At 51.3% G+C, this 26,066-nt stretch overlaps 3 protein-coding genes and 1 non-coding gene across 14 annotated transcripts; 2 read left to right on the plus strand and 2 right to left on the minus strand.

Annotated features, from left to right (window-relative positions):
- Nucleotides 1–83: 83 nt before the first annotated feature.
- INTS5 (integrator complex subunit 5) lies at nucleotides 84–6,658 on the minus strand. Its single transcript, XM_001154137.7, has 2 exons — nucleotides 6,404–6,658; nucleotides 84–3,232 (listed from the first exon to the last, which is right to left on the minus strand). Exons 1-2 carry the CDS (start codon nucleotides 6,481–6,483, stop codon nucleotides 253–255), a joined length of 3,060 nt encoding a protein of 1,019 aa, XP_001154137.1. The 5' UTR covers nucleotides 6,484–6,658; the 3' UTR covers nucleotides 84–252.
- A 9,011-nt stretch (nucleotides 6,659–15,669) lies between these two features.
- Nucleotides 15,670–25,135, minus strand: LBHD1 (LBH domain containing 1). 10 transcript variants are annotated; one of them, XM_054662355.2, is made up of 7 exons: nucleotides 24,412–25,135; nucleotides 22,734–22,867; nucleotides 22,493–22,655; nucleotides 20,394–20,621; nucleotides 17,696–17,820; nucleotides 16,089–16,186; nucleotides 15,670–16,012 (listed from the first exon to the last, which is right to left on the minus strand). In XM_054662355.2, the coding sequence occupies exons 1-7, from the start codon at nucleotides 24,593–24,595 to the stop codon at nucleotides 15,982–15,984; spliced, it is 963 nt and encodes a 320-aa protein (XP_054518330.1). In that variant the 5' UTR covers nucleotides 24,596–25,135; the 3' UTR covers nucleotides 15,670–15,981. The 10 variants fall into 10 exon arrangements, with proteins under 10 accessions (XP_054518330.1, XP_054518332.1, XP_063639041.1 ...); XM_054662357.2 differs by having other exon boundaries at nucleotides 22,734–22,893; nucleotides 24,412–25,115; XM_063782971.1 differs by having other exon boundaries at nucleotides 22,734–23,017; nucleotides 24,412–25,115.
- CSKMT (citrate synthase lysine methyltransferase) lies at nucleotides 18,061–20,322 on the plus strand. 2 transcript variants are annotated; one of them, XM_009460465.4, is made up of 3 exons: nucleotides 18,061–18,179; nucleotides 18,512–18,809; nucleotides 19,269–19,940. In XM_009460465.4, exons 2-3 carry the CDS (start codon nucleotides 18,743–18,745, stop codon nucleotides 19,922–19,924), a joined length of 723 nt encoding a protein of 240 aa, XP_009458740.1. In that variant the 5' UTR covers nucleotides 18,061–18,179; nucleotides 18,512–18,742; the 3' UTR covers nucleotides 19,925–19,940. The 2 variants fall into 2 exon arrangements, with proteins under 2 accessions (XP_009458740.1, NP_001230878.1); NM_001243949.1 differs by lacking the exon at nucleotides 18,061–18,179 and having other exon boundaries at nucleotides 19,269–20,322.
- Nucleotides 18,287–18,435, plus strand: LOC112204887 (small nucleolar RNA SNORA57). The gene has a single exon (XR_002938633.1). It is a non-coding gene; the product is annotated as a small nucleolar RNA SNORA57 (small nucleolar RNA).
- Nucleotides 25,136–26,066: the final 931 nt, after the last annotated feature.

Below are 26,066 nucleotides of genomic sequence, written 5' to 3' on the forward strand. Positions count from 1 at the left end.
GCTTCAGGCCAGGGGCGGGAACGTCCAGAGCCAGGCGCTGTCAGACTTTGCACGCTCTCAGCATGACAGAAGCACTGGACTGGTTTTCTCAAGTTGGCAAATTTTATTTAGAAAAAAAAAAGTGGGAGAGAAAAAAGTGACAGCGCTCTTTAGACCAAGGACTTAGAAGAGAAACCTCCACCCTTCCGTAGCACGTTAGTCCCTTCCCTCTCTCACTGCTCAACCTCCCTGGGCTTCCAGAGCAAGAAAAGGCTACGTCCCCTGTCGAAGGAGAGTGGACGGTGAAGGTGCCTGGAAACGGCCAGAGAAAAGACCTAGGCGGTCGATGTTGCGGTGGAGGACACTGTGCAGCACAGCCAGGTGGGGTCCACCCTCACCTCCACCCTCCCTGGAGAAGTCCCGAATGAAGCGACCCCGCTCTGATTGGAAGATGAACTTCTGAGGCAAGGGCCCATGCTCCCGGAGAAAACCCCAGACACTGAGCAGCAGCAGACGCACCTCGAAAGGTGCCAGTTGGCTAAATACTTCATGCATATTACCCAGGGCCGGAGGCAGGAGGCTTCCCTCAGCCATGACAGCTACTAAGGTGCAGGATGCCTCCAGGTGCCAGGGGGAGTGGGTCGTGTCAGGGTGGCGAGAGGCTTCCCAATGGCCCAAGAGGGCGGCCAGCAGCCCCCGAAGCAGCACGGAACAGTAGCACAGGGCTGGGGGTGCAGCTGCTACCAGCTTTAACAGCTCAAAGAGCAGGGGCTGTTCGCGGAAGCGCCGGCCAATGCGGAGATCCCGCTCCACGGTGGCCCGGGCGTGTTCCTCGGGGGGCCAGGCCAGCTCTGCACCAGCTGCATCGGGACACACACTCTCCACCAAGGTCACTGCCACTGCTTTGGCTGCCTCTGGACTCAAGATGGGCGCCCCCCAGCATTCCCCACATTCAGTGCCCCCTGGGGCACTGCAGCAGTGAACCAGGAGGCTGAGGAGGCTCTGGGTGTTATAGATCACTTCCTGCTGATTTCGTGACTGGACAAACTTGGGTGGCTTTAAGCCACGGCCGATGACTCCAGCATGGAAAACTGACCAAATCCCTCCAGGACCTGGCACAGCTGCAGTGTGCCTCCGGTTAGTGTCCAACAGGGAGGCAGAAGCCAAAGAAGCTGAAACAACTGAGAGAGTCTCATTGTCCCCATCTACTTCCCCACCAAACAGTTCTGTGTTGCCTCGATGTAAGGCTCCTTCAACCAGCAGCTGCAGGACAGCCTTGAGCCCAGCTGGGGATGTCTGAGACAGGCGGGTGAGAAGCTGACAGGCTGAGGCCACACCTGGGGGTCCATGCAGCCTCAGAGAGGCAAAGAAGCGGTGCACCCCAGCCCTTACCAGTCCCAGGAGCTGGGAGGGGGATAAGGCTTCAGAAGGAAAGGGACAAATGGCCAGGAGAGAGGCAGCAGCTTCAGCTACTTCCTCCTCAGGATGTAGCAGGAGAGGAGCCAGGTCAGACAGATGGGCTGAGGCAGATTCCCCAAAGTGCGCCCCTAGGGCTGCAGGGCCCTCGCCACCCTGCTGTTCCCACCCTACTAGCAGTGCCAAGTTGCGCAGGAACCGGGCCGTGAAGGGAGGCTGTAATGTCCCTGCATGCACCCGAGCCAGACAGCTTCGGAAAGCCAGGGGCAGGAGGCCAGAGAGGCTGACCACTAGCCCTGCATATAACTGGGTGGCCAAACTCAACTCTTCAGGGCTTCGGGCTCGGCTCAGCAGATGGCCCAAGGCCTCAGGTCCACAGCTAGGCCGGGTATAGACAGACAGCAGGCCCAAGAGCTGGTGCTGCCAGAGGAAGCGCTTCCGTTCCAATCGTAACGTCTCTCCACACAGCTCTCCAACATGGTTTTTGAGCGCATCTAAAAAGGGCACCGAGCGGGGAGGTGGGGGCGGGCCTAGCACCCCTTCCCCAGGAGACCCTCCCCGGTGATGAACCAGTTTTTGCAGGTGCAGCAGCAGCAGCTGGATTAGCCGGTCACAAGCCTCACGCACGGTGTCTGGCACAGCCAGGCCCTGGGTGGTAATGACCGAAGCAGGCATAGCTGTGTCCACCAGGAACTGCAGCAAGCGGTAGGCACCTGCCCCAGAGGCCTGGCTCACCAGGTGCACAGCCAGGTTCAACATGTTGTCCAGCTCCTCTCGGGGGAATCCTTGAAGGTGTTGCTGCAGCTGGCTCAGCACAGCTGGGGGCTTGAGGCAATCCACAAGCTCTCCAGAGACAGTGCCCAGCAAAGCTGGTGACATGACTGCCAGCTGCAGTAGGAAGGGAACCGTGGCCTGAAGGGAGGGGTCCCCACTGCGGCCTCCAGATCCCCCTGCCAGGCTATCATGGAACATTCGCAGGAGCTCCCGTCGGATGCTATCTCCGTGGCGGGAGGCCAGGTGACCTAGGATGCCTACAACTGAGGCAATCTTGGGCACCCGTTTCTCCGCAGGAATGGCAGGAGATCCAGGGAAGGGGTCTGTAGAGGGGGTCTGAGAAGAGCTTCCACCACTACTGCCAGCTCCACCTCCAGCCCCACCATGGACACAAAAGTCCTTAAGGCCACAGGAGAGAACCCGGGAAATGATGGTGCCAGGAAAAGAGGAGCCAATATGTGCCACAACCCAGTCAAAGTGTGGAGAATGCTGAACAGAGGTATCCAGCAAGGCATCCACACACGCATCTGGGCAGCTACCAATGAGAGCCGAGAGGCACTGCACATAGATGTCCATTAATGTACGCGTGGCCCTACAACCCATCCACAGCTGTAGCAGTTCATTAAGAGCGCCAGTAGCGTGGGGAACACGCTGGTGCTGGCCTGAGTACGTGCTGCTCAGTTGCCCCATGAGGTCAATGGACCATGCACTAATCACAGGTGCCCAGGCCTTTGGGTTGGCCCGGATAAACTCAGACAGCACCTGCTGCACTTCCTGAACCACATCCTCTAGACCAGGTCCACCAGCAGGGACATGGGAGGGTGGAGGTGGACGGAGGTGAGGTGGACCAGCCACAGGGGTTTCATCCAGGGCAGCCAGGTGGGCCCGGACACTCTCATCAAAGACACCTCTCAAGTGGTCAAGCACAGCAGCCCGAGCAGGTGGCAAAGAACGGAGCAGGAGAAGACCACAGCGAGCATGTTCCCGGGCTGAAAGTTGGTGGCCCAGAATGGGGTCTACGCCAGTCAGAAAAGCCTTGATTTCCTGGGACAGTTCCTGAGCACTACAAGGAAGCAAAAGAAACAGACTTAAGAGTGTTGTGAGATGTTAGGCAACTTACCTTTCCTGTATGAGCTTTGCCTTTTATGTTAAATAGGGATAATAAAAATACTTCCCTCATAAGATAATTTTTTTTTTTTGAGATGGAGTCTCGCTCTGTTGTCCAGGCTGGAGTGCAGTGGCATGATCTCAGCTCACTGCAAGCTCCGCCTCCTGGGTTCACGCCATTCTCCTGCCTCAGCCTCCCGAGTAGCTGGGACTACAGGCACCCGCCACCATGCCTAGCTAATTTTTTGTATTTTTAGTACAGATGGGGTTTCACCGTGTTAGCCAGGATGGTCTCGATCTCCTGACCTCATGATCCGTCCCCCTCGGCCTCCAAAAGTGTTGGGATTACAGGCGTGAGCCACCGCGCCCGGCCTTTGTTTTGTTTTTTGAGATAGAGTCTTGCTTTGTCGCCCAGGCTGGAGTGCAGTGGCGCCACCTTGGCTCACTGCAACCTCCGCCTACTGGGTTCAAGCAATTCTCCTGCCTCAGCCTCCAGAGTAGCTGGGACTACAGGTGTGTGCCACCATACCTGGCTAATTTTTGTATTTTTAGTAGAGACAGATTTTACCATGTTGCCCAGGCTGGTCTCAAACTCCTGACCTCAAGTAATCCGCCCACTTCAGCCTCCCAAAGTGCTAGGAGTACAGGCATGAGCCACTGCTCCCGCCCTGTTTTTGTTTTTCAAGACAGGGTCTCGCTCTGTCACCCAGGCTGGAGTGCAGTGCCAAGATCACAGCTCACTGCAGTCTCGAACTCCCAGACTCAAAGCATCCTCCCATCTCAGCCTCCTGAGTAGCTGCAACTTCAAGCACATGCCACGACACCCAGCTAACTTTTTAACCTTTTTATAGAAATGAGGTCTGGCTATGTTCCACAGGCTGGTTTCATGGCCTCAAGCAGTTTGCCCACCTTAGCCTCCCAAAGTGCTGGCATTACAGGTGTGAGGCACCATGCCTGGTTGAGAATGTTTATAAAGCACTTAAGTTCTGCAGAAGGATGGCCTGAGGGAAAAAAAAAGCACTTAGGTTCCATACCAGATTCACACTAATCACTCAATAAAAGCTATGTTTCTTTCTCCCCCCGCCCCGAGACGGAGTCTCGCTCTGCCGCCCAGGCTGGAGTGCAGTGGTGTCCACTCACTGCAAGCTCCACCTCCTGGGTTCACGCCATTCTCCTGCCTCAGCCTCTCGAGTAGCTGGGACTACAGGCGCCCGCCACCACGCCCGGCTAATATTTTTTTTTGTATTTTTAGTAGAGACGGGGTTTCACCGTGTTAGCCAGGATGGTCTCGATCTCCTGACCTTGTGATCCTCCCGCCTCGGCCTCCCAAAGTGCTGGGATTACAGGCGTGAGCCACGTGCCCGGCCAAAACTATGTTTCTTTCAATGACAACAGTAATAATATCAGCAATAGATAACTCTTAGAATATATCAGGTACTCTTTTAAGTACTTTGCGTGTATTATTTCAATCCTGACAACAGTTCAATAAGTTAGGTACTATTATGATCCCATTTTACAGACAAATCAAGGCTGGCTTCAGTGGCTCACGCCTATAATCCCAGCACTTTGGGAGGCCAAGGCTGGTGGATCGCTTGAGCGCAAGAGTTCAAGACCAGTCTGAGGAACATAGTGAAACCCCATCTCTACAAAAAAAATAATAATAATAATAATTAGCCAGGCATGGTGGCATGTGCCTGCGGTCCCACCTACTGGGGAGGTTGAGGCAGAAGGATCACTTGAGCCCTGGAAGCAGGGCTGCAGTGAGCCAAAATCACACCACTGCACCCCAGACTGTGTGCGCCGTCAAAAAAAAGAACGAAATCAAGGTTAAGCAATCAGACTATATGCGCCAAGAGTGTAGGAACCATTTCTGTGCTCTTCAACACTGAATCCACTTCTATTGAAGTACACAGTATATGGAAGGTAGTCAATAAATATTTGTTGAATTGACTATATTTGTGTTTCTATAATATCTGCTTTAAAAACATTTCCAGGCTGGCTGAGGTGCCTCACGTCTGTAATCCTAGCACTTTGGGAGGCCAAGGAGGGTGGATCACTTGAGGTCAGAAGATCGAAACCAGCCTGGCCAACAGGGTGAAACCTCATCTCTATTAAAAATACAAAAAAAAAAAAAAAATAGCCAGGCATGGTGTAATCCCAGCTACTCAGGAGGCTGAGGCATGAGAATCGCTTGAACCCAGGAGGCGAAGGTTGCAGTAAGCCAAGATCACGCCACTGCACTCCAGCCTGGGAGTCAGGGCGACCATCTCAAAAAAAAAAAAAAAAAAAAAACACCTTTCCACTTTATCACCTTCTACCACCACCCCCGCCCCGCCCCATCCCACAACACAAGCACCTTGAAATCTCTTAATGGGAAAAAAAAAAAATTGTAAGCACCTTATTAAGGGCTCTCCCTCCTAACATCTGTTTCTTCCCATATTCTGCAAAATCTTAGTCACCTACCACCACATCAACCACCACCACCTACTCAGCACCCTCAATGTGCTTGGACATCAGGGTGTCCCAGGGCACAGAGTAATAATGCTTTTCAACCCTTTCCCTCCTAAAACATATATGGGTTCAGTCTCAGAGGTTCAGAAGCCAATGTCATGGGAGGTGGCAAATCCCCTTTCTCTTATCGCCTTTTCTGTCAAAGAAGACAGCATCCTCTAGGTGCTGATAAGGCTCTAACAGTGCCATTCCTCTGTTTCCTCCAAAAAACACCCTAATATAAGGGAATATCTCAGCCGGACTGCATTCTGTTTCTGGGCCTGGGGTCTCAGGGAGTCTCTATGAAGTCAGGACCCTGGGTTTCCTAGGGTCAAAAATGGCCCGGGCAGCTGGGTTCCCAAGAGTTCTGATACCCCCGACTCTTGGGAGAGGAAGCCCGGGGTCGAGGGTAGTTAGGCATTGGAGTCTAGCGAGAGGCAGGCCCGAGGTCGGGAGGGCGGGCACTGGAGCCCTGAGTTTTGGTGAAGCAGTCCCTGAGTTCTGGGAGGACCTGACCAAGAATCTCTCTGAGAACCCTGACGTGAGTTCTCGAGGTAGGATCCGGGTTTCTACCGAGAAGGCTAGGGATAGGCGCGGGGCCGCGCGGTGGGGGGAAGGTGCCAAGGGCTCTAACTACCTGAGAGGCGCGGGACCGTGGGTGGCCGGGGCAGGCCCAGGTGGCCCTGGGGCCCCGGGAGGGTCGCACAGCGCGGACATCCCGGAGCCCGAGCCGAACCCGAGGCGCGAGCGGCGGAGCGCAGGCGGCGCATGCGCGCTGACAGGAAACGCGAAAGGAACCAGCTACCAGGCCTCGCAGGAAAATTAATCCGGCGATGTCCTCGACCCTCTTACATTAGTTCCGCACCCTGTCGGAGTCCCAGAGCATAATCCCGGGACGATGATAGCAGGAAGCCGATTCGCCCTATATGCAACCACTTTATTCAAAAGCCTATTGACGTACAGACTAGGCCGGGCGCGGTGGCTCACGCCTATAAACCCAGCACTTTGAGAGCCCGAGAGGGCGGATCACCTGAGGTGAGGAGTTCAAGACCAGCCTGCCGTCTCTACTGAAAATACAAAAATTAGCCAGGCGTGGTGGCTTATGCCTGTAATCCCGATTACTCGGGAGGCTGAGGCAGGAGAATCGCTTGATCCCGGGAGGCAGAGATTGCAGTGAGCCGAGATCGCGCCACTGCACTCCAGCCTGGGCGACAGAGCAAGACTCCCAATACACACACACAGAATGAGAGAGAGACTAAAACTGGCCGCGGCCACTCACAGGGGTATTTTAATCATTTTTCCTAACGCCAAAAATACAAAATGTTCAACTCAGGACTTTAAAAAAATGAAGCATAGGAAGGTTTTGTTGTTGTTGTTGTTGTTGTTGTTATTGTTGTTTATTTTGTGACCGTGCAGTGATAGGATCACCCCTCTCGGCAGCCCCGACCTCCTGGGCTCAAGACATCCTCCCACCTCAACGTTCTAGGTAGCTGAGATTACAGGCGTGCGCCATCACACTTGGCTACTTTTTAAATATTTTCAGAGTTAGGGATTTGCAGGTGGGTGGGGCGAGCGTCTCGCTATGTTGCCCAGTCTGATCTCAAACTCCTGTCCTCAAGTGATTCACCCACCTCAGCTTCCCAAAGCACTGGGATTTCAGGAGTAAGCCACCACACCCAGCCAGTCTCTCTTTGTTTTTGTTTTGTTTTGTTTCGTTTTCCTTTTGAGACAGAGTCTCACTCCCTCACCCAGGCTGGAGTGCAGTGGTGAGATCTGAGCTCACTGCAACCTCCACTTTCCAGATTCAGGAGATTCTCCTGCCTCAGCCTCCCGAGTAGCTGGGACTATAGGCATCCACTACCAAATCTGGCTAATTTTTTTATTTTTATAGAGACAACGTTTTCCCCTGTCTGCCAATCTGGTCTCAAACTCCTGACCTCAAGTGATCCATCCACCTCAGCCTCCCAAAATGCTGGGATTACAGGCAAGAGCCACCGCACCCAGGCTTTTTTTAAAATCTCATTCTGTCGCCCAGGCTGGAGTGCAGTCTCGTCTCTGCAACCTCCACCTCCCAGGTTCAAGCAATTCTCCTGCCTCAGCCTCCCAAGTAGCTGGGACTACAAGCATGTGCCACCACGCCCAGCTAATTGGAGACATGTTGGCCAGGCTGGTCTCAAACTCCTGACCTCAGGTGATCCGCCCGCCTCAGCCTCCCAAAGTGCTGGGATTACAGGTGTTAGCCACTGCACCCCTCCTACAAAAATACTTTTACAAGAGAGAGAGAGAAAAGGGAAGAGAGAAAGCAGAAAAGAGATGGAAAGAAGAGAAAACTCATAAAAGAAAAAGAAAAACTAAGAAAGAGAAGGAGGGAGAGGGAGCCCAAAACAAATTGGGCTAGCTAGCCTGAAGATGTCCTCCCAGTAGCAAGTATGAATAACATCCTTCCATCCGTCTTCATTATTTAAGCTTCTCTCTCTCCCACAGCTTCCCAGCATAGGGACCTTCGTCTAACTCACAGCCCCACACCTGCCAGAGATAGAGCTTGCTAACTGTATAGGGAGCCAGTACACCTCATCAAGAGCCCTCACTCAAGCCAGTGTACCTAGATCAGGTTCCAGCTCTTCTACCTACTAGTTGTATACTTTACTTAACCACTACATAACTGTTCCTTCTTCTGGAAATGAGGAGGTAATATTAATAGTACAAATACCTCAAAGGGTTGTTACGAAAATTGAAATGGGTAGTATGGTCATTGTATAGCACTTGGTGCCAGCAATGATAAGCACTAGATAAGCATTAGCTATTTTTATTATGTTTATTGAATGAAACAGAAAATAAGCTGCTTGACAATAGAGACTTGGCCTATTTTGTTAAAAGCTATATCCTCGGGCTGGGCATGATGGATCATGCCTATAATCCTAGCACTTTGGGAGGCCGAGGCAGGGGGATCACAAGGTCAGGAGTTCAAGACAAGCTGGCCAACATAGTGAAACTCTGTCTCTACTAAAAATACAAAAAATTAGCTGGGCATTGTGGCGCCCACCTATAGTCCCAGCTACTCTGGAGGCTGAGGCAGGAGAATCCCTTGAAACCGGGAGGTGGAGGTTGTGATGAGCCGAAATTGCACCACTGCACTCCAGCCTGGGCAACAGAGCGAGACTCAGTATCAAAAAAAAAAAAAAAAAAAATTAGCCAGCGTGGTGGTGAACACCTGTGATCCCAGCTACTCAGGAGGCTGAGGCAGGAGAATCGCCTGAACCCGAGAGGTGGAGGTTACAGTGAGCTGAGACTGCACCACTGCACTCCAGCCTGGGCAACAGAGCAAGACTCCGTCTTAAACAAAACAAACAAAAAAACAGAACCTACTACATGCCAGGCAGACACTGTTATAGGTGATGAGGATATAGCAGGTTTTGTTGTTGTTGTTGTTGTTTTTGAGACAGAGTCTCGCTCTGTCACCCAGGCCGGAGTGCAACAGAATAATCTCGGCTCACTGCAACCTCCACCTCCTAGGTTCAGGCGATTCTCCTGTCTCAGCCTCCTGAGTAGATGGGATTCCTAGCGCCCGCCACCACACCTGGCTAATTTTTATATTTTTTAGTAGAGACAGGGTTTCACCATGTTGGCTAGGCTGGTCCTGAACTCCTGACCTCAGATAATCCACCCGCCTGGGCCTCCCAAAGTGCTGGGATTACAGGCCTGAGCCACTGCGCCCAGCCCTCATGCATGATTTTGTGTTTGTTCTTAAATTTTACTTACTTAAATTTTCTTAATTCGAGATGTTCCCCAGTCTGGTCTTGAAATCCTGGCCTCAAGCAATCCTCCCACCTCAGCCTCCCAAAGTGCTAGAATTATAGGCATAAGCCACAGTGCCCTGTCTGTTCTTACATTTTAGAATTTCAATCATTTACAGTGTTTCTACCACCTATTACCAAGCATCATTCTAGGACGGTAAATCTGAGGCAATTTCTACCCCTAGCTCTGCCTCAAACTTGGACCCAACACTTCCCTTCTCAGGGCCTCAGATCTGTGAAAGGAAGCTTTTGAACCAGATGAATTCTTCCAGCTGTGAGACTAGAATGTATTTCTTGACCTTAGAGATTGCATAATCTAAGGGTGTTCATTTTGGAGTTGGACAGATCTGGATTCCTATCTGCCATTTATTAGTAAAATAACCCTGAGCAAGTGACCCAGCTGTTTGGAAACTGTTTCCTTGTCTGTGAAACGAGCATGACACCTCCATCTCACACACTTTGTGAAGGTCACTTGAGATAATTTATGTAGAGCTTAGCGTAAATGCTAGATACAGAAACTCCTCTTTGAATGACAACAGTGACAAGAGGAAGTTTGAAGGACTCTGGAATTAGACTGCCCGGACCTAAGTGCTTCTATCATTTTCTAGCTAGTTACCACGGGCAAGTTTTTCTGTACCTTGATTTTGCCTCTCTAAAATGGGGATAGTGGCAAGGCGAGGTGGTTCACACCTGTAATCCCAGCACTTTGGGAGTCTGAGGAGAGCGGATCACTTGAGGTCGGGAGTTCAAGACCAGCCTGGCCACGTGGTGAAAACCTGTCTCTACTAAAAATACAAATAATTAGCTGAGCATGGTGGCGGGTGTCTGTAATCCCAGCTACTTGGAAGGTTGAAGCAGGAGAATCGCTTGAACCCAGGAGGCGGAGGTTAGAGTGAGCCGAGATCTCACCACTGCACTCCAGCCTGGATGACAGAGCGAAACTCCGGCTCAAAAAAAAAGAAAAGAAATTTTAAGTTGGGCCGGGTGCAGTGGTTCATACCTGTAATCCCAGCACTTTGGGAGGACAAGGCGGGCAGATCACCTGAGGTTGGGAGTTCGAGACCAGCCTGACCAACATGAAGAAACCCCGTCTCTACTAAAAATACAAAATTAGCTGGGTGTGGTGGCACATGCCTGTAATCCCAGCTACTAGGTAGGCTGAGGCAGGAGAATCGCTTCAACCTGGGAGGCGGAGGTTGCAGTGAGCCGAGATCGTGCCATTGAACTCCAGCCTCGGCAACAAGAGCAAAACTCTGTCTCAAAAAAAAGAAGAAATTATAAGTTGGGAACAGGGGATTAATGATGGTTGGAGCTGGGCAATGAGTAATATTTTCATATTTTGTCTACTTTTGTAAATGTTTGAGATTTTTCTATAATAAAAAGCAAAATACAGCTAGAAGAAACAACTTTAATACTTCTCATTACACTTAGAATAAAATTCATATTCCCTACTGGCCCTACTTTTCTTTTTCTTTTTCTTTTCTTTTTTTTTTTTTTTTTTTTTTTGAGACGGAGTCTCGCTCTGTCGCCCAGGCTGGAGTGCAGTGGCGCGATCTCGGCTCACTGCAAGCTCCGCCTCCCGGATTCACGCCATTCTCCTGCCTCAGCCTCCCGAGTAGCTGGGACTACAGGCGCCCGCCACCGCGCCCGGCTAATTTTTTGTATTTTTAGTAGAGACGGGTTTTCACCGTGTTAGCCAGGATGGTCTCAATCTCCTGACTTCGCGATCCGCCCGCCTCGGCCTCCCAAAGTGCTGGTATTACAGGCGAGAGCTACACTCAACTTCTAACAGTTCCTAGAACACAGTAAGTTCCTTTTCCCTGTTAGGCACAGAGAAAACAAAACTATGAAGGATTGAGCATGCCAAGCCGTTGAAAATGTCTTTCTTTCTCTTTCCTATCTCCTCCTCTCCTTTCCTTACTGCATCTGAACACAGTTCAATTTCTTTTCGTTTTTTTTTTTTTTTTTTGAGATGGAGTCTTGCTCTGTCTCCCAGTGCAGTGGCCCAATCTCGGCTCACTGCAAGCTCCGCCTCCTGGGTTCACACCATTCTCCTGCCTCAGCCTCCCAAGCAGCTGGGACTACAGGCGCCCGCCACCACGCCCGGCTAATTTTTTTGTACTTTTAGTAGAGACGGGGTTTCACCGTGTTAGGCAGGATGGTCTCGATCTCTTGACTTCGTGATTCGCCAGCCTCGGCCTCCCAAAGTGCTGGGATTACAGGCTTCAGCCACCGCGCCCGGCCTTCGTTTTTTTCGTGTTTTTTTTTTTTTTTTTTTTTTTTTTTTTTGAGACAGAGTCTCGCTCTGTCGCCCAGGTTGGAGTGCAGTGGCACAATCTTGGCTCACTGCAACCTCTGCCTTCCAGGTTCAAGCGATTCTCCTGCCTCAGCCTCCTAAGTAGCTGAAACTACAGATATGTGCTGCCACACCCAGCTAGTTTTAGTATTGTTAGTAGAGACAGGGTTTCATCATGTTGGCCAGGCTGCTCTAAAACTCCTGACCCCAAGTGATCCGCCCACCTCAGCCTCCCAAAGTGCTGGGATTACAGGCGTGAGCCATCACAACCGGCCAGTTCAATGTCAAAAGAATACTTTTCCTGTGTTTAAAACTGGACATTAGCCGGGCGTGGTGGCTCATGCCTGTAATCCCAACACTTTGGGAGACCGATGCAGGTGGATCATTTGAGCCCAGGAGTTGAAGGCCAGCCTAGGCAAAATGGCGAAGCCATGTCTACAAAAAATAAAAAATGGCCAGGCACGGTGGCTCACACCTGTAATCCCAGCACTTTGGGAGGCCGAAGCAGGCGGATCACGAAGTCAGGAGTTTGAGACCATCCTGTCTCTACTAAAACCCTGTCTCTACTAAAGATTAAAAAAACTTAGCCGGGCATGGTGGCGCGTGCCTGTAATCCCTGCTACTCGAGAGGCTGAGACAGGAGAATCGCTCTAACCCGGGAGGCGGAGGTTGCAGTGAGCCGAGATCATGCCATTGCATTCCAGCCTGGGCAACAGGGCAAGACTCCGTCTCAAAAAAAAAAATTAGGCCGGGCGCAGTGGCTCACGCCTGTAATCCCAGCACTTTGGGAGACCAAGGCCGGCAGATCACAAGGTCAGGAGATTGAGACCATCCTGGCTAACATGGTGCAACCCCATCTCTACTGAAAATACAAAAACTTAGCTGGGCGTGGTGGCGTGCACCTGTAATCCCAGCTATTCGGGAGGCTGAGGCAGGAGAATCGCTTGAACCTGGGAGGCGGAGGTTGCAGTGAGCCGAGATTGCGCCACTGCACTACAGCCTGGGTGACAGAGCAACACTCTGTCTCAAAATAAATAAATAAATAAATAAATAAATAACTTTGCTGGCCATGATGGCATGCGCCTGTAGTCCCAGCTACTGGGGAGACTGAGGCGGGAGAATGGCGTGAACCCAGGAGGCGGAGCTTGCAGTGAGCTGAGATTGCGCCACTGCACTCCAGCCTGGGGGACAGAGCGAGACTCAAAAAAAAAAAAAGAAAAGAAAACAAACAAAAACCACTGAACATTAAGTGAAATATTGCACAGGGAAAACAACTGGACATAATAATTTTTTACTAGTGAAATTGCTGACTCCAAGTTCTTAGGCAGGGAAAGTAATAGGTGAGTCTGGAATATATTATTGTGCCAGAAAGCAATGAAGTGCTCAAATACTGTGGTTGTGTCATAAGGACTTAGGGACCAACTTGAAGAAGCTATTATTTGCCAAACTTGTCATAATTTCAGCATGAAAAAGTGTTAGCAATAAATTGTAACATTGGAAAAAATCTGTAAATTCATAGTGATAATAAAAAAGGGGCAGGGCTCTTTTTTGTTGCTGAAGTCTTGCTCTGTCACCCAGGCTGGAGTGCAGTGGCACGATCTCGGCTCACTGCAACTTCCCCCTCCCGGGTTCAAGTGATTCTTCTGCCTCAGCCTCCCGAGTATCTGGGACTACAGGTGCAGGCCACCACACCTGACTAACTTTTTGTATTTTCAGTAGAGACGGGGTTTCACCATGTTGGACAGGCTGGTCTTGAACTCCTGACCTCAGGTGATCCCCTGGCCTCAGCTGCCCATAGTGCTGGGATTACAGGAGTGAACCACCATGCATGGCCTGGGCTCTTCTTTATAGAATGTCATAGGAATATGAATGAATGAATGAATAAATGAATGACAGTATTGGAAAATCACCATTTTGTAACACAGTAATAACTAATTCAGGTAATGATCATCATGGCTACTAAACCATCGGGTGGGCCAGGCACAGTGGCTCACACCTGTAATCCCAACACTTTGGGAAGCCGAGGTGAGTGGATCATTTGAGGTCAGGAGTTCAAGACCAGCCTGGCCAATATGGTGAAACTCCGCCTCTACTAAAAATACAGAAAAATAGCCGGTGCAGTGGCTCACGCCTGTAATCCCAGCACTTTGGGAGGCTGAGGTGGGCAGATCACCTGAGGTCAGAGTTCGAGACCATCCTGGCCAACATGGTGAAACCCTGTCTCTACTAAAAATACAAAAATTAGGTGGGCGTGGTGGCAGGTGCCTGTAGTCCCAGCTACTCAGGAGGCTGAGGCAGGAATATCCCTTGAACATTGGAGGCGGAGGTTACAGTGAGTCAAGATCGCGCCACTGCACTCCAGCCTGGCGACAGAGCAAGACTCTGTATCAAAGTAAAATAAAATAAAATAAAAATACATATTAGGTATTTAATCAATGTTAAATGTCTTAGCTGTGATTACAGTATTTTGGCTACATAGAAGGATGTCCTTAGGAGTAAGGTTTCATGTTGTCTATATTTGACTTTCAAAGGATTTCATTCAATAAGGACAAGAAAAATGCAGATACAGAAGTGTAGCACAATGTTAACAACTGGTAAATCTAAGTAGAGGGCATATACGGGGGCTCATTTTACTAATCTCTTCTCTTTACTGAAAGTTTTTTTTTTATTATTATTACACCAGCAATCCCAGCACTTTGGGAGGTTAAGGTGGGTGGATCGCTTGAGTCCAGGGGTTTGAGACCAGCCTGGGTAAAACTCCATTTCTACAGAAAATTTTTTAAAATTAGTCAGGGGTGGCCGGGCACGGTGGCTCACACCTGTAGTCCCAGCACTTTTGGAGGCTGACGTGGGAAGATCACAGGGTCAGGAGTTCAAGATCAGCCTGGCCAACATACTGCAACCCTGTCTCTACTAAAAAATACAAAAAATAAGCCAGGCCTGGTGGCAGGTGCCTGTAATCCCAGCTACTCAGGAGGCTGAGGCAGGAGAATTGCTTGAACCCGGGAGGCAGAGGTTGCAGTGAGCTGAGATTATGCCATTGCACTCCAGCCTGGGCTACAGTGTGAGACTCTCTCAAAAAAAAATTAAAATAAAATAAATAAATATATATATATAAATTAAAATGAAAATATAATGCAGCAAAAGAAGTAAGACAGAAGAGGTAAGGTGTCTTGCCTACCTTAGTCACACAGAGGCAGTGGCAGAACTGGTATCAGGACCTTTACCTCTGCTATCCCTACAATTATCTATCTATATTTTTCGAGACAATGGCTCACTCTGTTGCCCAGGCTGGAGTGCAGTGGGACAATCTTGGCTCACTGTAACTTCAACTTCTCGAATAACTTGTATCTTTGTCATAAATGGAAAGTTAGAGTATCACTCACTAAGGAGACAGATGAGATCACAGCACACTATAGCCTTGAGTTCCTGGCCTCAAGCAATACCCCGGTAGGCAATCTCCGCCTCCGGGGTTCAAGCGATTCTCCTGCCTCAGCCTCCAAGTAGCTGGGATTACAGGCGTGCACCACCACGCCCGGCTAATTTTTTGTATTTTTAGTAGAAACGGGGTTAGCCAGGCTGGTCTCGAACTTGTGACCTCAGGTGATCCACCTGCCTCGGCCTCCCAAAGTGCTGGGATTATAGGCGTGAGCCACTGCACCCGGCCAGGCACCACCACTCTTGAGGGCAGAGGCTGGCATCTTGTTGCATTTGCACAAGGAAGCTGTGGGTACTGCTTCCTCACTGTCTTGTTTCCATACTCCCCAATCTTTTCATGACCCATCCCCATTCCTACATTTAATCACACACATCTCAGAGTGCTAGGGCTTTATTACAAATGGAGTTGACTGCTAGAGAGGCCCTTCTCCAATCTTTCTTCTATACCTTCTTCCCTTCCAAAGACATCCCTCTAGGGGAGGTCAGTAGGCCATTAGGTAGGAGGAAATCTGGAGAGTGAAAAGGGGCCTTGCTTTTGTCAAAGTCCTCTGAAACAACCACTGAGTCTGAAGGCTGGCTCCAGTTGAGAATCTTCTAGTGGAAGAGGTTTAGCTCTCATCTTCAAGGTCCTTCATTTCTACATCCTGGGGGGCTTTTGTCTTCTTTTGCCTTTTGAGCTGTGGTTCACTAGTCCTGGCTGGCTTTGAAGGGGCTTCCACTGAGTAAAGGGAAGAAGGAAGTATTAACCCAAATAAATCCAGGATTCCCCTCACCCACCTCTGTCCCAGCCTCACCTTCCATAGCTGTCTTCTCTTTCTGGGCAAGCCGGATCTGCTGGAGGAGTTTTCTGCGCTTCTTCCCTGACAGCGTAATGTTGGCACGTGCACTGGACCTGATGGGTAAGTGGAAATAAAGAGAGCTAGGTTAACCTGAACCAACTGAGGTCACACAAATAGTTCTGGCTATAGAAAAAGTATTAAATAGGCTGGGCGCAGTGGCTCACGCCTGTAATCCCAGCACTTTGTGAGGCCGAGGCGGCTGGATCACGAGGTCAGGAGATCGAGACCACGGTGAAACCTTGTCTCTACTAAAAATACAAAACATTAGCTGGGCGCAGTGGCGGGCGCCTGTAGTCCCAGCTACTCGGGAGGCTGAGGCAGGAGAATGGCGTGAACCCAGAAGGCGGAGCTTGCAGTGAGCCGAGATCGCGCCACTGCACTCCAGCCTGGGCGACAAAGCGAGACTCCGTCTCAAAAAAAAAAAAAAAAAGGAAAAGTATTAAATAAATATAATATAAATAGTAATAGAAACCCTAAATATTTACATTGAAGAAGCTAATGAAAGGACATAGATCGGGGGCGGTGGCTTATGCCTGTAATCCCAACACTTTGGGAGGCTGAGGTGGGCGGATCACCTGAGGTCAGGAGTTCAAGACCAGCCTGGCCAACATGGTGAAACCCCGTCTCTACTAAAAATACAAAAATTAGCCGGGTGCAGTGGGGAGCGCCTGTAATCCCAGCTACTCGGGAGGCTGAGGCAAGAGAATAGCTTAAACCCAGGAGGCAGGGGTTGCAGTGAGCCGAGATCATGCCACTTCACTCCAGCCTGGGCAACAGAGGGAGACTCTGTCTCAAAAAAGAGGAAAAAAAAAAAAAAAGGACACAGAAAGTAATTAATGGGATGGGAACTCTTCCTCAAGACACAGGAGGCCTTGAAATTTACAAGTGAAATCCTATGAGTGCCTTTGGGAAAATTCTTCGAGTTTTATGCGCCTATGTGTGCACTTTTCTGTATGTAAAAATAAGTTTACTTATAAAAATCTGTGTGAATGTATAACATTACTTGGAGAGTGGAGAGCCAACAGATTTCCTGATATTCTTTTTTTTTTTTTTTTTTTTTTTGAGACGGAGTCTCACTCTGTGGCCCAGGCTGGAGTGCAGTGGCGTGATCTCGGCTCACTGCAACCTCCGCCTCCCAGGTTCAAGCAATTCTCCTGCCTCAGCCTCCCGTGCAGCTGGGACTACAGGTGCCGGCCACAACGCCTGGCTAATTTTTGTGTTTTTAGCAAAAACGGGGTTTCACCATGTTGGTCAGGCTGGTCTCGAACTCCCGACTTCAGGTGATCCGCCCGCCTCAGCCCCCCAAAGTGCTGGGATTACAGGTGTGAGCCACCACCCCCGGCTTTCCTGAGATTCTTAACAGAATCCAAAACCCAAAGAAAGGTTGTCTGCTACAGGTATTGTGAGAGGCTATCAGAGCTTAGGAACTAACAGCCGACAGACATTCCCCGCATAAGCGTCAGTGCACAAGGTGAGCTGAGAGGTGAAGCTGCTCCGGAGCTCTGCAGGGAGGAAGGAAGACTCGGTAGAGACGACCAACAGGAAGAGGGTCTAGTACTTACGACCGCTTCTTGAGGTGGTGCCGCGTGATCAGCCCTTGGTCTATCACAGCCCCGACCACCCGGTGCCTCAGACGCCGCTCCCGATTCAACACCCGCCGGCGTTTGAACAGCTTCTTCTTCAGCTCCTGCCGGGGAGAAAGATGCGAATCAGATGGAGTGGGCTCGCCGCGACCCGGGGCCCCTCCACCAGGCAGCCCCGGCCCCCCACTGATCCCATCTCGTGCGAGATAAAAGGGCTCAGGGACGCTTGAGGAAACAAAGTCGCGGCCCCCACACAGTCACCGTTCGGGGCCGGTTGATCTTTCCCCCCGGAGCTCCCATAGTCGCGATTCCACGCCAGTTCACGGTCCGTACTTCCGCTCAGCGCCGGATCCGCGGGGCTCCGCCCCGGCCTTCCGCGGGCCAATCGCAACCCGGGGGCGGGTCCTCGGTTTATATAAAGGAGCTCCGCGGTGCGGGAAGTCTTTTGGAGGGCGATGAGCTAGTAAGTGCGGTTTTAGCTGTAGTAGCCAGATTGGGCGGCCGGGAGTGGTGGGGGTGCCGGGAGGAGTGGAGGTGCCGGGTGGAAGGCTCTAGGCGGGGTCTCAGGACCCTCCTTTTCTTGGCGGGGATCGGGCTTGTGGTACCGCTCCCCGTAATGTACGGAGGAAGAGGGAAAGGGCTCTGGCCCCCTCGGCGTCATGTCTTCGGTGCTGGCGGCTTCCCATCCGCTGGTTCTATCCTCAAGCGCCGGGACACCGGGAATCTCGGAGAAGGACAACCGAGATCCAGCTGGCTCCTCCATCGGGGTGCTCACACTTTCTCATTTGATTTCAGGTCTGCGGACGCTGTATACCCTCCTCCACTTCCCGCTGCAGCCAATAAAGGCCGTTCCTACCATAGTCTGTCCGCGTTCTTTTTTCCGAGACTGCAGAGTTCGGGGAAGCTGTACGCCGCCTTTCGCTACGCGGAATTTGCAGATCTTCCCCTGGACCTCAGGCCTCTCCGGCTGGAGTAGGGTGGACGCTTCACATAAGGTTCTCTGGTCGAACTTACCCGAATCTCCAGATGGCCGCGCTGCGTCGAATGCTCCACTTGCCGAGCCTGATGATGGGGACGTGCCGCCCCTTTGCGGGTAGGGAGGTGGGGGCAGAGTGGGGAGGGCAAGGTGGGGGCAGATTGGGGAGGGTAAGGTGGGTTCCTCGTGACTCAGGAGTGTAGTCCCTGAAATTGTGATTCTCAAACCCTACGGTGGGCCGTGCGTGGTGGCTCACGGCTGTAATGCTAACACTTTGCCAGGCCGAGGCGGGCAGATCGCTTGGCCCAGGAGTTCGAGACCAACCTAGGGCAACATAGCGAGACCCTGTCTACAAAAAAAATTAACCGGGCACGATGGCGCCTATAGTCCTAGCTACTCAGGAGGCTGAGGTGGAGGCTTCAGTGAGCCATGATTGTGCTACTGTACTCAACCCTGGGTCACAGAGTGAGACCCTGTCTCAAAAAAAAAAAAAAAAAAAAAAGACGCCAGTGTGTATATACGACGTTTTTGCAGTGGCGACATAGACCAAGTGACACCCTCCAACCGTGCCCACAGGCTCACTGGCTGATAGTTGCCTGGCAGACCGCTGTCTCTGGGATCGGCTGCATGCCCAGCCTCGTTTGGGCACTGTCCCCACCTTCGACTGGTTCTTTGGATACGAGGAAGTCCAGGGGCTCCTACTGCCATTGCTGCAGGAGGCACAGGCTGCCAGTCCTCTGCGAGTGCTGGATGTGGGCTGTGGGACTTCCAGCCTATGTACAGGCCTCTACACCAAATCTCCACACCCAGTGGATGTGCTGGGGGTGGACTTCTCTCCTGTGGCTGTGGCCCACATGAATAGCCTCCTGGAGGGTGGCCCAGGCCAAACACCTCTATGCCCTGGGCACCCTGCCTCAAGCCTCCACTTCATGCACGCCGATGCTCAGAACCTGGGGGCTGTGGCTTCTTCAGGCTCTTTCCAACTACTGCTGGACAAAGGCACATGGGATGCTGTTGCCCGGGGAGGTATGCCTAGGGCTTACCAGCTTCTATCAGAATGCTTGAGGGTTCTAAACCCTCAGGGGACCCTGATTCAGTTCTCAGATGAGGACCCTGATGTGCGACTGCCCTGCCTGGAACAAGGGTCCCATGGCTGGACTGTGACTGTGCAGGAGCTAGGCCCGTTCAGGGGCATCACCTACTTTGCTTACTTGATTCAAGGCTCTCATTAAAGACATTTTAGTAGTCCTGACCCTAGTATTTCTGTGGGCAAGGAGAGGGCTGAAGAACTGTCTTTGCAAGCTATCTGGCTGCAAAGTGAGAATTTGAGTCCTGGCTTCCACATTTACTAGCTGGGTGCCATATTGCTGAATGTTTCTGTTCCCCAGTTTACTCATCTGCAGAGTGAGAATAACTTGGAGTTACGGAGATTACATACAATGATGTGCGCAATATTTAGCACAAAATGAATGCTGAAAAGAGAAGGTACAATTGGGTCATTCCCCAGTTTCAACTAACGAGCTCCTAAAAGCAGCAGACAGGAACTGAATCAAAACCCCTGCGCTGACTGACTTGTATAATCTAGTGGCCTAACCTGTAAGCCTCATTTTTGTCACCTGTAAAAGGAGATTGTAAGAGGATGGGTATAAGGAGCTTCATAAACCTGGATGAGATATTTGAGGGGGAGGGAACAATACTTACCCTCAAAGCTATTAGGAGGCAGGAGATGGGAATATTCCACAAAGCCGCTTCTACAAACACGGGAGCCTGTTGTGGAGTCCCAGAAGGGACAGTGGTTGGTGGCTTCCAGACATGCTGTGTCTTCAAGAATCCAACAAGCATCTTCTTCATCCTCGTCCTGCCCCCAGCTGAGTCCAGCGTTAAATGTTCTTAAAGGACTTCTAGGGTCCTGTGGGCTCCAAGCCCAGCCTGGGATGGAGGAAGAGAGGGGAGAAAAATATTACTGATATATTATCAAATTACAAAACTAGGCCAGGCATGCTGGCTCATATCTATAATCACAGCACTTTGGGAGGCCAAGGTGGGCAGATTGCTTGAGCCCTGGCAATAAAGTGACACCCCTAACTCTACAAAAACAAATGAGCCCGGGATAGTGGCACAGGCATGTAGTTCCAACTACTCAGGAGGCTGAGCTGGGAGGACTGCTTGAACCCTGGGAGGTCGAAGCTGCAATGGGCCATGATAAGCTGCTGCACTTGAGCTAAAAATTCATTTCTGTGGTATTTTTTGCTTATAAAAAAATAGAGCAATTATATCACTAAGAGCCTAACCTCGCAGCCTCAATTTTCTCATTTATAAAGGGGAAGTACCTTCATTGGGTTGTTCTGAAAATCATGAAGTAAAAGTGTTTAGCATAGTACCTGATACATAGTAAATGCTCAAAAGAATGTAGCTTCTTGGGAGGCTGAGGCGGGCAGATTGCCTGAGCTCAGGAGTTTGAGACCAGACTGGGCAATATGGTGAAACCCCATCTCTACTAAAATACAAAAAAAAAGTCGGGTGTGGTGGCCTGAACCTGTAGCCCCAGCTACTCAGGAGGCAGAGGTTGCAGTAAGCCGAGATCCTGCCACTGCACTCCAGCCTGGGCAACAGAGGGTGACTCTGTCTCAAAAAAAAAAAAAAAAAAAAGTAGCTTCTGTAACAGTACACAGACGGGGCTGGGCGCGGTGGCTCACGCCTGTAATCCCAGCACTTTGAGAGGCCCAGGCAGGCGGATCACGAGGTAAGGAGATCCTGGCGAACAAAGTGAAACCCTGTCTCTACTAAAAATACAAAAAAATTAGCTGGGCGTGGTGGCGGGTGCCTGTAGTCCCAGCTACTCGGGAGGCTGAGGCAGGAGAATGGCACGAACCCAGGAGGCAGGGCTTGCAGTGAGCAGAGGTCATTGCCACTGCACTCCAGCCTGGGGGACAGAGCAAGACTCTGTCTCAAAAAAAAAACACCAAAACCAAAACAAACAAACAAAAAAAACAGTACACAGAGATGAAAAAAGTCTAGAAGAGAAGGTATCGAATATGTAAACTATTTTTAGGTAGTTGGTCTTGGGGTAATTTTTTTTTTTTTTTTTTTTTTTTTTTTTTTTTTTGAGGCAGAATCTGGCTCTTGCCCAGGCTGGAGTGCAGTGGTGGGATCTCAGCTTACTGCAAACTCCACATCCCGGGTTCACGCCATTCTCCTGCCTCCCGAGTAGCTGGGACCACAGGCACCCGCCACCACGCCCGGCTAATTTTTTGTATTTTTAGTAGAGACGGGGTTTCACCATGTTAGCCAGGATGGTCTCGATCTCCTGACCTTGTGATCTGCCCGCCTCAGCCTCCCAAAGTGCTGGGATTACAGGCGTGAGCCACCGCGCCCAGCCTTAATCTGTACTTTCAAAATGTTTACATTGCTGCAGGAAAAGATAAAATTACCCCAAGACTGGCCAGCTTGGGAGGCTGAGGCAGGAGAATGGCGTGAACCCAGGAGGCGGAGCTTGCAGTGAGCTGAGATCGCGCCACTGCACTCCAGCCTGGGCGACAGAGCGAGACTCAGTCTCAAAAAAAAAAAAAAGAAGAAAAAGAAAGTACAGATTAAAGGATGGCACCCATTCTGATACCAGAACTGCTCTCTACAATTCATCAACTTTGCCAGCTGCCTTTTCTCTCCCACGTCTTCACATTTATTGAGCACCTGCTGTGTGCCTGGCACTGCTGAATGCAGGGGCCGTAACTGACTTCCATCTTGGCTCTGCCCAGAACATTCAGCTCACAGTGGCCCCCTGAATGAGCCACCTCCCTCACCTGGCTCTTCACTTTGGTCTTGGAAGAAGGCCTCAGCGTCCTCTTCCTCACCATCAGTGAGCAGCAGCAGCTCCTCATGGGGCAAATGGAGATCCCCACTCTCTTCATTCACCTCACTGGATTCCACCACAATAGACGGCAGATGGGACTTTTGAGAGAAATCCTGAATAGGGACAGCAGGGAGGTTGGGCCAAACTGGAGGGTAAGCCAGCTGCCAGACACAGGCTGAGGAAGTACTAACCTGAATGTGCTGGTGACCTTCAACCTTGCCAATTTTTCCTCTGTCCCAGAGAGGGTTGGGCAGCCTGGGACTTTCTGGATGCTGGGAGGAGCCTGGGCTATTTCTAGTCCAAAGCCCATCCTCCTTGCTTCTCCCTGGCACAAGGGCCATGGTGGTGATTCTTAGAGTGCAAGATGATTGAACTCAGAGGAGAGTACTGCTGCCCAGTGCACCCCACAAACTGTTCCTTTAATCTTCTTTGGAGCCTGGCCCCTTAAGCACCGACTGTGCTAAGCGATTATACGCTTTCAGGGGAGGGGAAAATGCCCAAGAGGTGAGATAGGATCTTTATTTCTACTTACTCCCTGGAGACACTGGGATGGCAACAAGGGTAGGAGACAAGGGCACCTGGATTAAAGCCCTGTGGGCCAAGAGTTGTGATAACCAACTTGGAATTTCCTGACTCCTATGCTTACTGATTTTTCCCAACCTGGTATGTTTGTATGTTATTTAATGAATATTTATATGGTGTTTAATCTTTGGCAGGAGCTGTTTTAATTGCTTTACATATAACTAATTTAATTATCCTAAAACTGTGAGACAAGTACTGTTGTTGTAAGCTTCATTTTCTGATGCAGAAACCGGGGCACAAGAACTTGCCTATAATCAGTCACACAGCTAAGAGGTGCTTTCTTCTGTAAAGCAGAATTCAGTATGTTACACGAATCCAGCCTTTTAGTGGTTGAAAACAAAGCAAAACAGCCGGGCGCGGTGGCTCACACCTGTAATCCCAGCACTTTGGGAGGCCGAGGTGGGCGGATTGGGCGGATCACGAGGTCAGGAGTTCGAGACCAGCCTGACTTACATGGTGAAACTCTTTCTCTACTAAAAATACAAAAAATTAGCCGGCCGTGGTGGCGGGCGCCTGTAGTCCCAGCTACTCGGGAGGCTGAGGCAGGAGAATGGCGTGAACCCGGGAGGCAGAGCTTGCAGTGAGCCGAGATCACGCCACTGCACTCCAGCTGGGCAACAGAGTGAGACTCTGTCTCAAAAAGCAAAAAAGAAAACGAAGCAAAACAAAAAGCAATACCAGCCGGGCGTGGTGGTGCACGCCTGTAATCCCAGCTATTCGGGAGGTTGAGGCAGGAGGATCGCTTGGGCCCTGGAAGTCGAGGCTTCAGTGAGCCATGATCGCGCCACTGCACTCCAGCCCTGGGCGACAGAGCGAGACCTTGTCTCCAAAAACAAACAAAACCACGCCCACACACTAACAACAACAACAAAACCAAAAAAAACCCAAACAATACCAAGTGTGTACCATGACGAGAAAAGGAATAGGTTTGTAAAATAAATGTTAAAGATAAGTAACTATTACCCATTTCTCCAACCAGTATACTTGACTTTGAGTGTTTGTTCCAGAGTTGAGGGGATGGAGAGGGATGTGTATGTGTGTAGATGCCCTCCATGCGCTGTGTTGAAAACGCGCGGGTGACTGCAGGAAACCACAGAGCACAGCTCGGGCCTCTACTGATCGGGAAACGTCGGAAGACAGAAAAATGGGCAATCATAAAACCCACGGCAACCATGAAGACACACACTCTCCCCCTAGCAATCCCACCCCGGAATTGAGGACACAGGGTCCCCGCGCTCAGCCCTTGGTGCCAGCACTTCTTGGACACCTCAACCCCCTCAGCTAAACCTGAGATCCAAGCGCTCCGGATTCCAAACGTTTCCTCGAGCAGGTCCTCTCTAGCCGGCCGCTTATCTATGGTTTCTGCTATAGGGCGCTCTAGCCTGCGCCAAGGGGTAGTGAGACCGCGCGGCAACAGCTTGCGGCTGCGGGGAGCTCCCGTGGGCTCTCCGCTGGCTGTGCAGGCGGCCATGGATTCCTTGCGGAAAATGCTGATCTCAGTCGCAATGCTGGGCGCAGGGGCTGGCGTGGGCTACGCGCTCCTCGTTATCGTGACCCCGGGAGAGCGGCGGAAGCAGGAAATGCTAAAGGTAGAAGCAACTGGTAATCCCGAGGATGGGTGGGCGGGTGGAGAGCCCCGGACTGGAGCTCCTGCGAACTCCCCTTCCTGCCCTCAGGAGATGCCACTGCAGGACCCAAGGAGCAGGGAGGAGGCGGCCAGGACCCAGCAGCTATTGCTGGCCACTCTGCAGGAGGCAGCGACCACGCAGGAGAACGTGGCCTGGAGGAAGAACTGGATGGTTGGCGGCGAAGGCGGCGCCGGCGGGAGGTCACCGTGAGACCGGACTTGCCTCCGTGGGCGCCGGACCTTGGCTCGGGCGCAGGAATCCGAGGCAGCCTTTCTCCTTCGTGGGCCCAGCGGAGAGTCCGGACCGAGATACCATGCCAGGACTCTCCGGGGTCCTGTGAGCTGCCGTCGGGTGAGCACGTTTCCCCCAAACCCTGGACTGACTGCTTTAAGGTCCGCAAGGCGGGCCAGGGCCGAGACGCGAGTCGGATGTGGTGAACTGAAAGAACCAATAAAATCATGTTCCTCCACCCAGAATGAGCCCTGCAGTCGACACCTACCAATGCTTAGAGACGCGTGGTCGGTGCTGGGGGCGCGGCCTGGAGCTGCTGCCTGTCCCACCCCACCAGAAGAGGCTGATCCCGATAGGTATCTGACCACATTTTCTTTTCTTTTCTTTTTTTTTTTTTTTTTTTTGAGACGGAGTCAGTGCCACCCAGGCTGGAGTGCAGTGGCACGATCTCGGCTCACTGCAACCTCCGCCCCTGGGTTCCAGCAATTCTCCTGCCTCAGCTTCCCGAGTAGCCGGGATCACAAGTGCGCGCCACCAAGCCCAGCTAACTTTTGTGTTTTTAGTAGAGACAGGGTTCACCATGTTGGCTAGACTGGTCTCGAACTCCAGACCCAGGTGATCCGCCCGCCTCGGCCTCCCAAAGGGCTGGGATTACAGGCGTGAACCACCTCGCCCTGCCGCGGCCACATTTTTTCTTTTATTTTGAGATGGAGTCTTGCTCTTGTCACCCAGGCAGGAGTGCAGTGGCGCAGTCTTGGCTCACTGCAACCTCTGCCTCCTGGGTTCAAGCTGTTCTCCTTACTCAGCCTCCCATGTAGCTGGGATTACAGGCGTCCGCAACCACGCCCGGCTGATATTAGTAGTTTTAGTAGAGGCGGGTTTCACCATGTGGCCAGGCTGATCTCGAACTCCTGACCTCAGGCAGTTCACCCGTCTCAGCCTCCCAAAGTGCTGGGATTAGAGGCGTGAGCCACTGCGCCCGGCCAACCACATTTTCAAAACAGGTCATGTGGTGTCAGGTTGGAGTGTACTTCCAGGGATAACCGTGGGACATTCTTGAAATCTGAACTATCCTGGGAAGTC

The sequence above is a fragment of the Pan troglodytes genome, chromosome 9, assembly GCF_028858775.2.
Source record: "Pan troglodytes isolate AG18354 chromosome 9, NHGRI_mPanTro3-v2.0_pri, whole genome shotgun sequence".
Taxonomy (NCBI): Eukaryota; Metazoa; Chordata; class Mammalia; order Primates; family Hominidae; genus Pan; species Pan troglodytes.